Below are 13,507 nucleotides of genomic sequence, written 5' to 3' on the forward strand. Positions count from 1 at the left end.
ATCTATGTGGACTCTACTACAGTTTAACCAGCTCAGCTATAGACTACACCAGCATGACTAGTATCTATGTGGACCCTACTACAGTTTAACCAGCTCAGCAGTACCATTATAGAGATAAAACCCAGGATAGAGGGGCTGAGTGAATGTGGTCTGGACTCTGTGGAGGAGGGTCATTGTGTCAGAGACACTGTAGAAGGACAGAGTACCTGCCTTGTGATCCAGGTCCACTCCTACTCTGGAGGACTGAGGGCCTGATAGTTTAGTCTTAACATTATTGTGTCTGAACCTATAACAACCACTAGAGCACACTAAACTCCAGGACTTGTTATTGAGTCCAAATCCACCATCTGTCTCTGTTCTGCTAATGTCTTTATATGAGACTGCTGTATAAACACACTCCCCACTCCACTCCACCTCCCAGTAACAGCGTCCAGACAGACCCTCTCTACACAGAACCTGACAATAGTTTGTGAATCTGTCTGGATGGTCAGGATATGGTTTGTCTTGGCCTTTATAGGTCACCTTTCTGTTCCCTTTAGACAGAGAGAGGAGTGTGTGTGCTGTGTTTGGGTCCAGTGTGAGCTGACAGGAATCTGGGAGAAGAGCAGAGCAGAGACCAATGAGGGGAGTTGGAACAATAAGTGAAGTCAGATACTGTATCTACCCTGTCTTTGATTAGAGCACAGCAGAGATCAAATCAGAGAAATATGAGGAGTCAGATAGATACCCAGTCTTTGATTAGATCTACTATTGCTATATATTTCTAGAGGGATTGTTAGGAGTGTCAGTAAAAAGAGACTGTTAGTTACTTCAGAATAAAGAGACTCACATTGTAAGAACTGTTCTCTGGTCTTGGGCTCTGGAGGCAGTACAACATCCACTATATTCACTACAGACACACAAACACATTCACAGAGAGAGGGAATGTTATCATCACACCATATTCCACATGTATATGACTAGTAGGGAACTTTCAATGGTCTAAAGTTGATGTTCTTATTATTTTCAACACACCTGTAGTGGAGATCTTGGTCCATTCTCCTTTAAGGACGTCTTCTAGTGTCTCTCTCAGTTCAGACACAGTCTTACTCACATCTCCAAAGTACTGAAGAGGACGGACAACGATGCTGGGTAAGTCTGAAGATACACTGGTACCGGAGAGAGACTGATAACTCTAGAGAGAGAGAGAGAGAGAGAGAGAGAGAGAGAGAGAGAGAGAGAGAGAGAGAGAGAGAGAGAGAGAGAGAGAGAGAGAGAGAGAGAGAGAGAGAGAGAGCAGAACCAAATGATTGAGAGTTTTAATTTCATATCACATGTATCAAGGCAGTTGAGTTACCTGGAGGAAATGGATGTGATCCTCTGTGTGTGAGAGCTGCTCCAGCTCAGTGCTTCTCTTCCTCAGCTCAGCTATCTCCTGCTCCAGTTGCTCCAGGAGTCCTTCAGCTTGACTCACTTGAGCCTTCTCTTGGGCTCTGATCAGCTCCTTCACCTCAGAGCGCCTTCTCTCAATGGAGTGGATCAGCTCGGTAAAGATCTTATCACTGTCCTCCACTGCTGCCTGTGCAGAGCGCTGTTGAGAGAGAAAGAGAGAGAGAGAGACTGACTTGTCTTACTTTAATGAGCCATCCTCATTACACTAACACCCCCACCCCTAAAAGCACATTGCGTGCCACCACAACCTCTACACAATCACATTATCCAGTACCCAACACCACAGTACAATACACCATCCAGCACCACATTCCAACCGTCCATCCAACCCCTCCTCTCCAGCCGTACAGACAGCCCCCCTGAGCCCCCATACCTCCTGAAACATCTCCACACTGCTGATCATTTTGTACAACTCAAACTCAACCCTAAGGCGTCAACAGTAATGGCATTACCCTGGTAACACAGAAAAAACATGATGAACAGTCTGTCATTGCAGAAAACGGACACCCCTCCCCAACTCCCAGGTCAACCCGAGCCAACCAGCTATTGGTGTCCAGGGCTCCATGTAATACCCTCCACTGGACGACCCCTGACCTTTCCAGCACTGGGAGTTTATAGAGCCCCTCCACCTATACCCTGCCATGCTCTCAGCCCCCACAACCCCCTGCCACTGATGCCCCTTCACTCCCGCTAAGCTCCTGATGTGTCTAACCTTGACACTGAGGGTGTACAGCACCTTACCCCCCACCTCCTCAAACTCCCCCAGGCTCAGAGTGTTAAGTCCTCCGGAGTCTCCTGCCAGTCCCCAGTCTCTGCTGTCACTTGCAGTGGTGGAAACGGTGGTGGCCCCTCCTCAGGCTGCTCCAGCCCTCAGTACTGCAGCATAGAAATCAGAGACCCCTGCTGTATTGAGTCTCTCCTGCCGCATGATGATTGAATTTAAAATCACTAACTTGCGCTGCAGGTCCACAAGCAGACCACCGGGGGCGTTGAGAATGGCCAATTTAAGCCATAGAGAGGATGCCACCAAGTTGTTGATGATCAGCACCGTCCCTCTGTATGCCACTTGGGAGATGAGCCACCTCCACTTCGTCAGCCTCGACACCACCGCTTGTGACACTCCTTCCCAGTTCTTCCAATCCCAACCCTCCGAGCCCAGATACACCCCAAGCATCTTGAGCCACTCACAGCCCCACTGCAACCCCCCTGGAAGCTGCGGAGGTGCCCTGTCCCTCCATGCCCCACATAACAGAGCCTCACTCTTGCCCCAGTTTACCTAAGCAGAAGACGCCCCCTCGTACACCCTCAAACTATTCTCCAGGGCCTGTAGGTTCTGCTCATCCCTAACCAACACAGACGTCATCAGCGTATGCTGACACTGCTATGCCTGTCCCCAACCCTATGCCTGGCTCCCACACTCCCTGTAGCCTCCTGCGTAGCAGGCCCAGAAAGGGCTCAATAACAAGAGTGTATAGCTGCCCTGACAGAGGGCATCCCTGGTGAATGCCCCTCCCTACCCAGACTGGCCTACTGAGCCCTCCCCACACCTTGACCATACATGAAGCCCCAGCATACAGCATTTGAACACAGGCCACAAAATTCTCCCCACAACCAAAACAACACATTGAACAGATATTCATGGTCCACCCTATCAAAGGCTTTCTCCTGATTATGAACAGATTGTCTGTAATTGAGCGTCCTGGTACACAGTACGTTTGGTCCTTCTGTACAATAGAGTCCAGGTGGGACTTCAGTCTGTTAACGAGGACCTTGGTAAAGACCTTATAGTCCAAAGAGAGAAATGCCACAGGCCTCCAGTTCTTTAAGTCGCTCAAATCCCCTTTTTTGGGCAGGAGAGTCAAAGCCTCCCGTCTACAGCTTAGCGACAGCTCCCCCACCCCGACACACTCACGCAACACACGTCCTGTAAAATAATTCCCCAGAACTTTTTATAAAAATCCACAGGCAGACCGTCTGAGAGACAGCAGCTGAGAGTTTGTGAAAGGCCAGGGAAATGTCTATTTGATTTATCTGTGACAGAGAGAGTTTGGAAAGGTCTGTGAGCAGAACCTGAGAAAACCCAGGATAATAATAATAATAATAATATGCCATTTAGCAGACGCTTTTATCCAAAGCGACTTACAGTCATGTGCATACATTTTTACGGTCCCGGGGATCGAACCCACTACCCTAGCATTACAAGCGCCATGCTCTACCAATTGAGCTACAGAGGACCACAGAGTTCTGCCCTCTATAAATCAGAGTACAACTCCACAGCCTCATCTCCTCACAACAGAAGTTACCCACCCATCAGGCTCCCTCATCTCCCCACAACAGAAGTTACCCACCCATCAGCCTCCCTCATCTCCCCACAACAGAAGTTACCCACCCATCAGGCTCCCTCATCTCCCCCACAACAGAAGTTACCCACCCATCAGGCTCCCTCATCTCCCCACAACAGAAGTTACCCGCCCATCAGACAAACATAAAACAAGGGATTTTCTTGGTTTCCCCACTCAGAACTGAGTCCTGTACTATAATATAATATAATGTGCCATTTTGCAGACGCTTTTATCCAAAGCGACTTACAGTCATGCGTGCATATATATACATATATATATATATTTTTTGTGTATGGGTGGTCCCGGGGATCGAACCCACTACCCTGGCGTAACAAGCGCCGTGCTCTACCAGCTGAGCTACAGAGGACCAGGTGCAGACACATTTATGAAAGCAAAGACAAGGTCATTATTTGGGCTCTAAACACTAACAACTTACCCTTACACACCTCTTTTGCTACCCCTGCACTAAGATTTCTGCCATGGCATTTAAATGTTTTTGGTTTACATATTCCCCCAGTCTTTGCCGCTGTTCATGTTAAGGAAGTCTAACCGTGAAATCTCCATAAGAGGTGGGAGGGAAATCACCACAATCAGAAACCAGTAGAGAAGCCCATAAAGCCGCCATGCCAGAAAAAAACATAAATTTAAGCAGATTCTGAAGACATGCCCTTAAGAACCCATGACCCATTTTCTCAGCCTATACCGCTTCCTGGGTGAGAGGACACTAAACCCCTCATTCTTCATCACGTGTTGTACTGACCTTACAAACCTTCCAGGATCAATCAAATAAGACTCCAGCAGAACCTTCTATTTCCCCTTTAGTCTCCATCAGGAACCTAGAAAGTTCTCTCACCGTATATACTGGGCCCTCAGCATGACTGGCTGTCAGCTCTGGATCCAATGAGCCGTCTGAAAACGAGACGCCTTGTCCTCCGCTCCCGCAGACTCACCTCCCCCCTCTTCCTCCATTGGCACGGTACCGTCCTCCTCCTCCCCAGTCTCTGCCCCCCTGCACTTCCCCCCTTATCAGAGCCTCTTCCCCAATGACAGGCAATATTTCCCGGGATGAGCCCACCAAGCCTTCGCCCACCGGAGTCTCTGTTACTACAGAAACCTGCCTCAGCTCATGTAGCCCAGCTGCAACCCTCCCCACCACCGCTTTCTCCACGGCCTGCGCACCACCACTTGGCCATGCACTACTACCGTGTAGCTCAGTTGGTAGAGCATGGCGCTTGCAACACCAGGGTTGTGGGTTCGTTTCCCATGGGGGGACAGTATGAAAATGTATGCACTCACTAACTGTAAGTCGCTCTGGATAAGAGCATCTGCTAAATGACTAAAATGTAAAAAATGTACTCTCCTCCCTCCTGGTACCCCTGCCATTTTTTTAGCAATTCTGAGTAATCACTATTTTAGAACGGATTAGTAAGGAAAAACACTTTATTCAGTACTACTGCAGTTGCATAATAATTCCAATAGATGGCAGCATAAGACCATGAATGACATTTCAGAAGATTAGTTTAGTTCTCTCCCTGGATACACCACCACTCCACCTCACAGGAAAACTCCTCCTGCCTGAGCTTTTTACTGTCCCTTTCCACACTGCTAACGCAAGAGGAAGGACTGAAAACACATTACTGTGAAGTAATATAATGATGATTCATGTTTATTATTACCTGTTTTTATGGTCATGTTTTGAAATTATACTTCATTACTATAATGATTATCAATACGCCTGAACATTAATTCAGTCACCTCTGGTCGACAAAAACGTATTTTCCTAGTACATTAATTGTCAAATTCATCAACCAGCATCGAGCACTCTGCCTTCTCACGCAAGCGAGGGGCATGTTGAGGTAAATATGCTAACCGCGACGGTTGCATTATGTAATTTATTGGTGGGCTGGAAGATGCAGTGTTTTTTCTTTTCTATTCAGAGGCTATTTACTCCAAATATGAGATAATTTTATATAGAAGGTTTTTATAATGCATGTTTACTAGGGTTGAGGTTAACGCATCTGAGTAGGGATTATTTGGGTTCAATACCTGTCCTACCTATCAATCATATTGCTGCTTGTAGCCTATAACTGATGATCCCCACACTAGAAACACCGTAAACTGAAAACAGACATGTTTAACGGATTCCGCTTGGCACCCAGCCGAGAGCACACGAAAACCACTTGCAAATTTACCAAAACTAACCAACTACTTGCGGTCTGTTCGTAAGCAATAAACGGAGGCAGATTAGCCACCACAACTCTTATCGAAAGAGGCGACATCTGCACCAACACACCCCTCACAAAAATCCCACTCACAACAAGACAAACCTTTTTCATCAACACAACCACCGCCTTGTTCATTCTGGATGCAGAGTGCAGATGTTCCGCTCCAACCTGTTCGCCGACCATGAGCAAAACTTCCTCCACACCTTTCTCCGGAACGCACCCGAAGCGACAGCGTTTCTTCTCCACTCGGTTGAGGCCATCACGCCGCCCTAACAAACTACCCCTACTCCCCCCTCAACTCTAAACGATAAACAGTGGAAACCAATAAACAAACCCTCCACCATCAGAAAATATATCCAGAAAATACGCAAGAACCAAAAGAAAAAAGAATAGTAGCCCTCCTCACGAACCACAAATCTCTCACACAACAAACTTCTTCTTCTATGATATAATGGCGGTCCACAAACCAACGTTAAAGGTGCATACCGCCACCTACTGTGCTGGAGTGTGTGGTCAATCACGGTTTCCAACATTTCTAAATCCTCCTACCTAACTCAGTACTTCTGAGAAAATAAAGAAGAGCCCTACTAACTTCTAATAGACCCTCCCCCATCCCCAAAATCCCTTCCAAACCCCCCCAACCCCATCCAACCTCAATGACTCTACACATCTTTCCCTCTCTTCAACATACTTACAACAATATAACAACACATGCTCCACCGTTTCATCGACCGTACCCCCCAGACACAAACCATTCCCATGCTTGCCAACCAGATGTAATGACGAGATCAATGTACAATTTCCTAAGCGCAATTGAGTAAACACCACCTCTTCCTTCCTAATCTGACCTTTGAATCTTGGTCCATCGACCTTTCTGTAAAACTGTAAACTATTCATATAAATGCCGGCCCTTGTGCTCAGAGTACCATCTCTTCTGCCACACATCTATCAAAATGGCTCTGATCTTACATTTGGCCTCACCTCTACCCAGTGGAACATTAATATCAATTATATCTAGTTTCAAAGCTCTTTTAGCTAACTGGTCTACAATTTCATTCCCTTCCACACCCCAATGTGCTGGGACCCAGCAGAATCTCACTACTAAACCCATTCTCTCAATTCTCCATAATAACATGAATACCTCCAATAGCAGGTCACTCCTATTAGATTTACCAGATGATAAACTATTCAATACAGACAGAGAATCTGAGTATACTATAATTCTGGGTCCTTGGATCCATCTGTGAAAAGCAGTAAAAAAGCATAAAAAATTCTAACAATGTAATTGTCAACCAGTTTCCCTATATCACTGACTTCTGACCAATCTTTTCTTTTCTCTACCAAGGTTAGATCAACAACAGGGTCTGGCTGGGAGTAACCATGGAGGAACATCCCCTATCACCACAGAAGGGCCAACCTCCAACTCCCTCAAACCACTCTCATCAGCAAGCTTTCCAACTGTCCAACCAAAACCACTGCCTTGTCTACTAGTATATTCCCAACAGTCATCTAGAACAGTAGCAGTGGGATGCTCAACCTCACAGCCTTTCAACCCTATAAGATAATGACAATTTTTTACGCTGTATATCCAAAGGCATCTCTCCTGCCTCCACCAGTAAGGCACATACAGATGTTGATTTAAATGCACCAATACATATCCTTAAATCTTTATACTGGATTCTGTCCAGCTTCTGAAGCCAAGTTTTGCCTTGTTCGATAAACTATACACCCGTAATCAATTGTCATCCTGATCAGAGCTCTATAAATATTAGGGGTGTAACGATCCATCTACTACATCGATGTATCGATTTATATTCATATGATCCAACTACATCGATCTGTGCTCGGCGAGTTGGCCTTTTGGACAACATATATCGATCTAACATCGTTTTAAAATGTAATAAATCGATTGTATCGATACTAGGAAATAACCCATTGGATTTAAGCACGTCAGACTTTATATGCAGGGGTGCACATAACTGGTACGCAGATACGCAAGCGCGACAAAAATCAGGAATGCGTAATGCCACTTGTGTTACTACGCGCCTTTGCGTACTTGACCGATCTTCTCATCTAACCTTACACATGACATGTTGCTTGTCAACTACTGTCAGGGATGTCCAAAAAGCAACAGACATTAAGCAGCTTCTTTGGCGTTTCGCCACCTACAAAGAAAAGCCAACTGGAGCCAGAGCCGAAGAAAATACTTTTTTCGGAAAAGTGGCTTGAAGCTAACGATGAGCGCACTGAAATGTGGTGCAAGATTTGCCGCTCAAATCCACATCTAGCAGACAAAACAGGTGCATTTTATAAAGGCTCAAAGAATTTCAACCATCCTTTATTTGACAAACATGAAAAGAGCAAGGAGCACACGAATGTGGCGCAAGCCATTGCTAAAAGCTAGCCGAGAATAAATGTCCAGTCGCCCACTTGCCAGATGGCGAGACAAGCTGAATGAAGAACAGCGGCAAGCTCTGTTTAATATTTTTCTCTTTCCATAAAGCTAAACACGCACGGCCCATGTCTTCCTATTCTGAGGATGTTCATTTACTGAATGCTTTTTGATGGATCTGAGGACATCACAAAAACTGAGCAGGAAATAGTTTACATTGTGTCTGTGTCCAGCAACGGAGAGTTTACTTCTGACTTTATTGGACTGATTGAATTGGGTGCTGACCGAACCGCACAGGCCATAACAGACGGACTTGTGAGACTTTTGGTAAGTTTCATAATACCAGATGGTCTGCATGGAGTCATGAAACACTGTTAAAAATATCAAGACTATTGCCAGCCATTAAAATGCAACTGGTTACCAGGTATTTATTTCAGTCACACTGGTTGAATTTTTGGCTAAAAGGTTACTGAATCGATTTCAAGTCACTGAATCGTTTCGGATTGTATCGTTCTAAATGAACCAATATCGTCCTTGAATCGTATCGACAACCACAAATCGTGATACAAATCGAATCGTTGTTAAAACGAATCGTTACACCCCTAATAAATATCCATCAACGATTGTCTGTCAGCACCTCATTCATAACCAGAGACCCACACAACCAACTACCGTGAAAGTGATGGAATGAGAGAGACAGAGACATCGTTACAACACTGTACATAGCCATAATAGAACGGTTCTTCTTCTTTGGAGTTTAACGGCGGTTGGTATCCAATATGTTGCATTGCCGCCCCCTACTGGACTATAACATACATCCATTTTACTTGGTGATACAACATTGGAAAAGGGGAAACTATAATAATTTTAAAAAACACCCTTCCAACTAACCCTACACATTGAATACCCATTACCCCATTCCACTACTTTGACCCTATCTGATCCTGCACCATGCCAACGGCCTGGGAGGACGGGACACCACCACTCAACACACCCTGTAACTCTTCTGAAGTCTAATCTTGTATGCCCAAATACTTCTCTGCAGCTGCCACCACGACATCTATTTCTGTGATTTACGTTCCATTTCTGCGGTACAGTTGATAACCATTGCTATGAACGCTAAGAAGCTATCTTTACTGAAGCATATATCACTCATTGGCTTATCCCTCTGTGCTGGCACAGATCTACTACTCACAGGGATCCTCTTAGGATCTCTCACCCTTGACCCATCCTCCTCTACTTTCTTCACTGCCTCAGCATACGACACCTTCTGCACTACTCTGACTCTAGCCACCTCAACCTGCCTCTCTCGCACCAGACACTTCCGATCCCCAGCAACATGGGCATCCCAACAGTTGACACACACAACTTTATCCACCGAAACTACACAATCCTCTATCCCATCCCCTCCTGCACACTTCCCACACCTTGGAATCTCCCTCCTACAAACTGCTGCAACATGACCATAAACGTTGCACCTGAATCAGTGCAGTGGATTCGCCACAAAAGCTCTAACAGGATAACTGATATATCCTACCATTACTTTATTGGGTAACGACTCAAAACTCAAAAGGACTGACAGTGACTCCTCTGTTTCACCACGCTCACCACCGGGTCTGTGTTGCACCAAATCTTGGAATCTCCCTCCTACAAACTGCTGCAACATTACCATAAAGGTTGCACCTGAAATACTGCAGTGGTTTCGGCACAAAAGCTCTAACAGGATAACTGATATATCCTAACATGAATTTGTCAGGTACACTCAAAACTCTAAAGGACTGACAGTGACTCCTCTGTTTCACCACGCTCACCACCGGGTCTGTGTTGCACCAAACGGCGGGAATCACAAACACCAGCAGTCTTCAACCTTAATTGCTCCACTTCTACACTTAACGCTACCCCAGAAATCACTCCTTTCAATGGAGCCCTGTTCCTAAGAGCAAAGCAAGAAACAGATCATCTGGTCACACATATCACAAGTCCACTACAGGTTACTGTAATGATGATTTGTAATGCAACATTCATTAATGTATGCGCAACTCATAAGCTGTATGTGGACACAGGACAAGGACACACCATGTGTTAGTGGTGTCACGAGTGAGGAATAGAAGGTCAGTTTGGGTGCGCGCTAGTTTGAGTGCGCACTAGTAGCATTTCAATCGGTGACGTCACTCGCTCTGAGACCTTGAAGTAGTTGTTTCCCTTGCTCTGCAAGGGCCGTGGCTTTTGTGGAGCGACGGGTAACGGTGCTTCGAGGGTGACTGTTGTCGATGTGTGCAGAGAGTCCCTGGTTCAAGCCCAGGTAGGGGCGAGGAGAGGGACGGAAGCAACCATGTTAATGTATAGGGGACATGAGTCAGTCATGGTTATGTGATGAGGTGGCCCCGCCTGCGACTTCAAAATCAGTGTCGGCCCTCAGCTCAATAGGGAATGACCTCTTGGTGTAACGGTCAAGATGTTGGTTTCTCCTGTGGTAGACCCGGGTTCATATCCCATCAGCTTAGAAAGTAATAAATCAATGATTCCTGATTCCTGATGTTGTTAAAGCCTTACTGCTATTATTAGTATTACTGTTGTTATTACAGTACTGCTATTATAGAATTACAGCGCTATTATTACTGTTATAATATTACAATACTATTATTACTGTTATAATATTACAATACTATTATTACTGTTATAATATTACAATACTATTATTACTGTTATAATATTACAATACTATTATTACTGTTATAATATTACAATACTATTATTACTGTTATAATATTACAATACTATTGCTGTAGAAGTTCTGTCGTAGCCGGCCGCGACCGGGAGACCCATGGGGCGGCGCACAATTGGCCCAGCGTCGTCCAGGGTAGGGGAGGGAATGGCCGGCAGGGATGTAGCTCAGTTGGTAGAGCATGGCGTTTGCAACGCCAGGGTTGTGGGTTTGATTCCCACGGGGGGCCAGTATGAAAAATTAAAAAATAATGTATGCACTCACTAACTGTAAGTCGCTCTGGATAAGAGCGTCTGCTAAATGACTAAAATGTAAAATGTAAGTTACATTAAGCAGACTATTCTCTGAAAGGAGTCCAGACAGCATGTTCCCAACAGCGGGTCAGTCGGATTGGATGGGGGCCTCTCTCCCTCTCTCTCTCTCCCTCTCTCTCTCTCCCTCTCTCTCTCTCTCTCTCTCTGACTGGAGGAGAGACGTGAAATGGTGTGTCTCCTCTGGTCAACAATACTCACCTTGAGAGACTCCACAGCCTGTTGGAGCTCCTTCAGCTCCTTCTCTCTCTCCTGGAATCTCTGCTGGACCTTCTGCTGCCTCATCCCCAGCTGCCTCTGTGGAGAATCACTCTTCAATGAGCTATCAAGCTTTATTTGTCCACTAGATCAATAGTGTAGTAATGTGACATAGGGCACATAGAGAGGAAGGTATATCATCTTGAGGAAGTCACTTTCCAATATTATATTTGTTTATCTTGCTATGTGAGAGATTATAGTTTTTATGGTAGGCGTACACGTATCAAAGGGTTAAGGCTGAACTTTGGACTTATAAAAGGGCATTCAGAATGATAATAGTGTTTGACTTTAGAAAATGGTGATACATTTGGATCAACTCAATATACTCAAGGTTTGTGTTCATATTTGTTCTGATGAGGATCAATTTCATTTGATTTCTCTCATATTCAAACAGCCTTAGTTCCTACTGTATCTTTAATTATTTGTTTATCAGACAGTCACCAACAAGTAGTTCTGGTCTTACCTGTTTCTCAGTCCTCTCTGCTGCAGCTGACACTGTATCATGGCCTTTATGTTCATCCATTGTACACAGCATACAGATACACTGCTGATCGGTACGACAGTAAACCTCCAGCAGTTTGTCATGATGAGAGCAGATCTTCTCCTGTAGTTGTGCGGTGGCTTTGACCAGCTTGTGCTTCTTGAAAGCAGGAGATTCATAGTGAGGTTGGAGGTGAGTCTCACAGTAAGAGGCCAGACACGCCAGACAGGACATGAGGGCTTTCTGCTTTCTGGTCCCAGTGCAGACATCACACGCCACATCTCCAGGTCCAGCATAGCACAGAGCAGGAGGGGGAGCAGCCTGGAGTCCTGTCTTCTTCAGTTTCTCCACCACTTCAGCCAACATGTTATTTTTCCTCAGATTAGGCCTTGGAGTGAAGGTCTGTCTGCACTGAGGACAGCTATAGACCCCTTTCAGAACATCCTGATCCCAGCAGTCCTCAATACAGTGCCTACAGTAACTGTGTCCACAGGCAGTAGTGACCGGCTCCTTCAGTAGATCCAGACAAACAGAACAACAGAACTGGTCCTGGTCCAGCAGTACTCCCTGCTGAGCCATTTGGACGGTTGTTCACTCTCACACAGACAGACGACACAGAGACTCAGATCAGTTTAGTTTCCTCAGAAGAGAGTTTGTGGGAGGGGGAGGGACTTCCTGGTTCTGCCAGAGGGGTGGGGTTAAAATTAGGGAGGGAGGGGTTAGAGGAATGGAGGAAGAGAGAGAGGAACTGCATGCAACAGGAAGAGGGAGACAAATAGTTTTGTTCCTAGATTAGAGCACTTAACATGGAACAAATTAAATAATGAATCTTAAAATGTGAGTTGTTAGAATATATAAAGGATAACAGTTTCTATGAAGAACATATGTATAATTATTTTAATGACCTTTATAATGCCTTATAATACACTTATGTGTTCTACTTAAGCAATAAGGCCTGAGGAGGTGTGGTGTATGGCCAATATACAATACCACAGCTAAGGGCTGTTCTTAGGCACAACGCAACGCGGATTGAGAATGATGTAACACTTTCAAAAATCAAATCAAATTATTGGTCGCATACACATATTTAGCAGATGTTATTGCGGGTGTAGCGAAATGCTTGTGTTCCTGGCTCCAACAGTGCAGTAATAACTAACAATACACACATCTAAAAAGTAAAGGAATGGAATTAAGAAATATATAAATATTAGGACGAGCAATGTAGGAGTCTGGAGTGTAAATATATTTATAAACTGGGTAGTTCAAGCCCTGAATGCTGATTGGCCGACAGCCGTGGTATATCAGACCGTATACAAAAAATGTATTTTACTGCTCTAATTAC

At 45.1% G+C, this 13,507-nt stretch overlaps 1 protein-coding gene across 1 annotated transcript; it reads right to left on the reverse strand.

Moving 5' to 3' along the window:
- On the reverse strand, nucleotides 1–12,771 carry LOC311117927 (tripartite motif-containing protein 16-like). The gene is made up of 6 exons (XM_084192821.1): nucleotides 12,148–12,771; nucleotides 11,628–11,723; nucleotides 1,337–1,570; nucleotides 1,015–1,174; nucleotides 830–889; nucleotides 1–593 (listed from the first exon to the last, which is right to left on the reverse strand). Exons 1-6 carry the CDS (start codon nucleotides 12,742–12,744, stop codon nucleotides 79–81), a joined length of 1,662 nt encoding a protein of 553 aa, XP_084048947.1. The 5' UTR covers nucleotides 12,745–12,771; the 3' UTR covers nucleotides 1–78.
- Nucleotides 12,772–13,507: the final 736 nt, after the last annotated feature.

This window comes from Coregonus lavaretus (assembly GCF_964263955.1).
Source record: "Coregonus lavaretus genome assembly, contig: HAP1_SCAFFOLD_627, whole genome shotgun sequence".
In the NCBI taxonomy this organism is placed as follows: Eukaryota; Metazoa; Chordata; class Actinopteri; order Salmoniformes; family Salmonidae; genus Coregonus; species Coregonus lavaretus.

What these genes read in the sequence shown, in the direction of transcription:
- LOC311117927 (XM_084192821.1), bottom strand. Translation starts at nt 12,744, where the DNA reads ATGGCTCAGCAGGGAGTACTGCTGGACCAGGACCAGTTCTGTTGTTCT. An exon ending in CAGAGAGGACTGAGAAACAG is followed by an intron (nt 11,724 to 12,147) that starts GTAAGACCAGAA and finishes GATTCTCCACAG; the next exon opens with AGGCAGCTGGGGATGAGGCA. An exon ending in CAGAGAACAGTTCTTACAAT is followed by an intron (nt 594 to 829) that starts GTGAGTCTCTTT and finishes CTCTTCTCCCAG; the next exon opens with ATTCCTGTCAGCTCACACTG.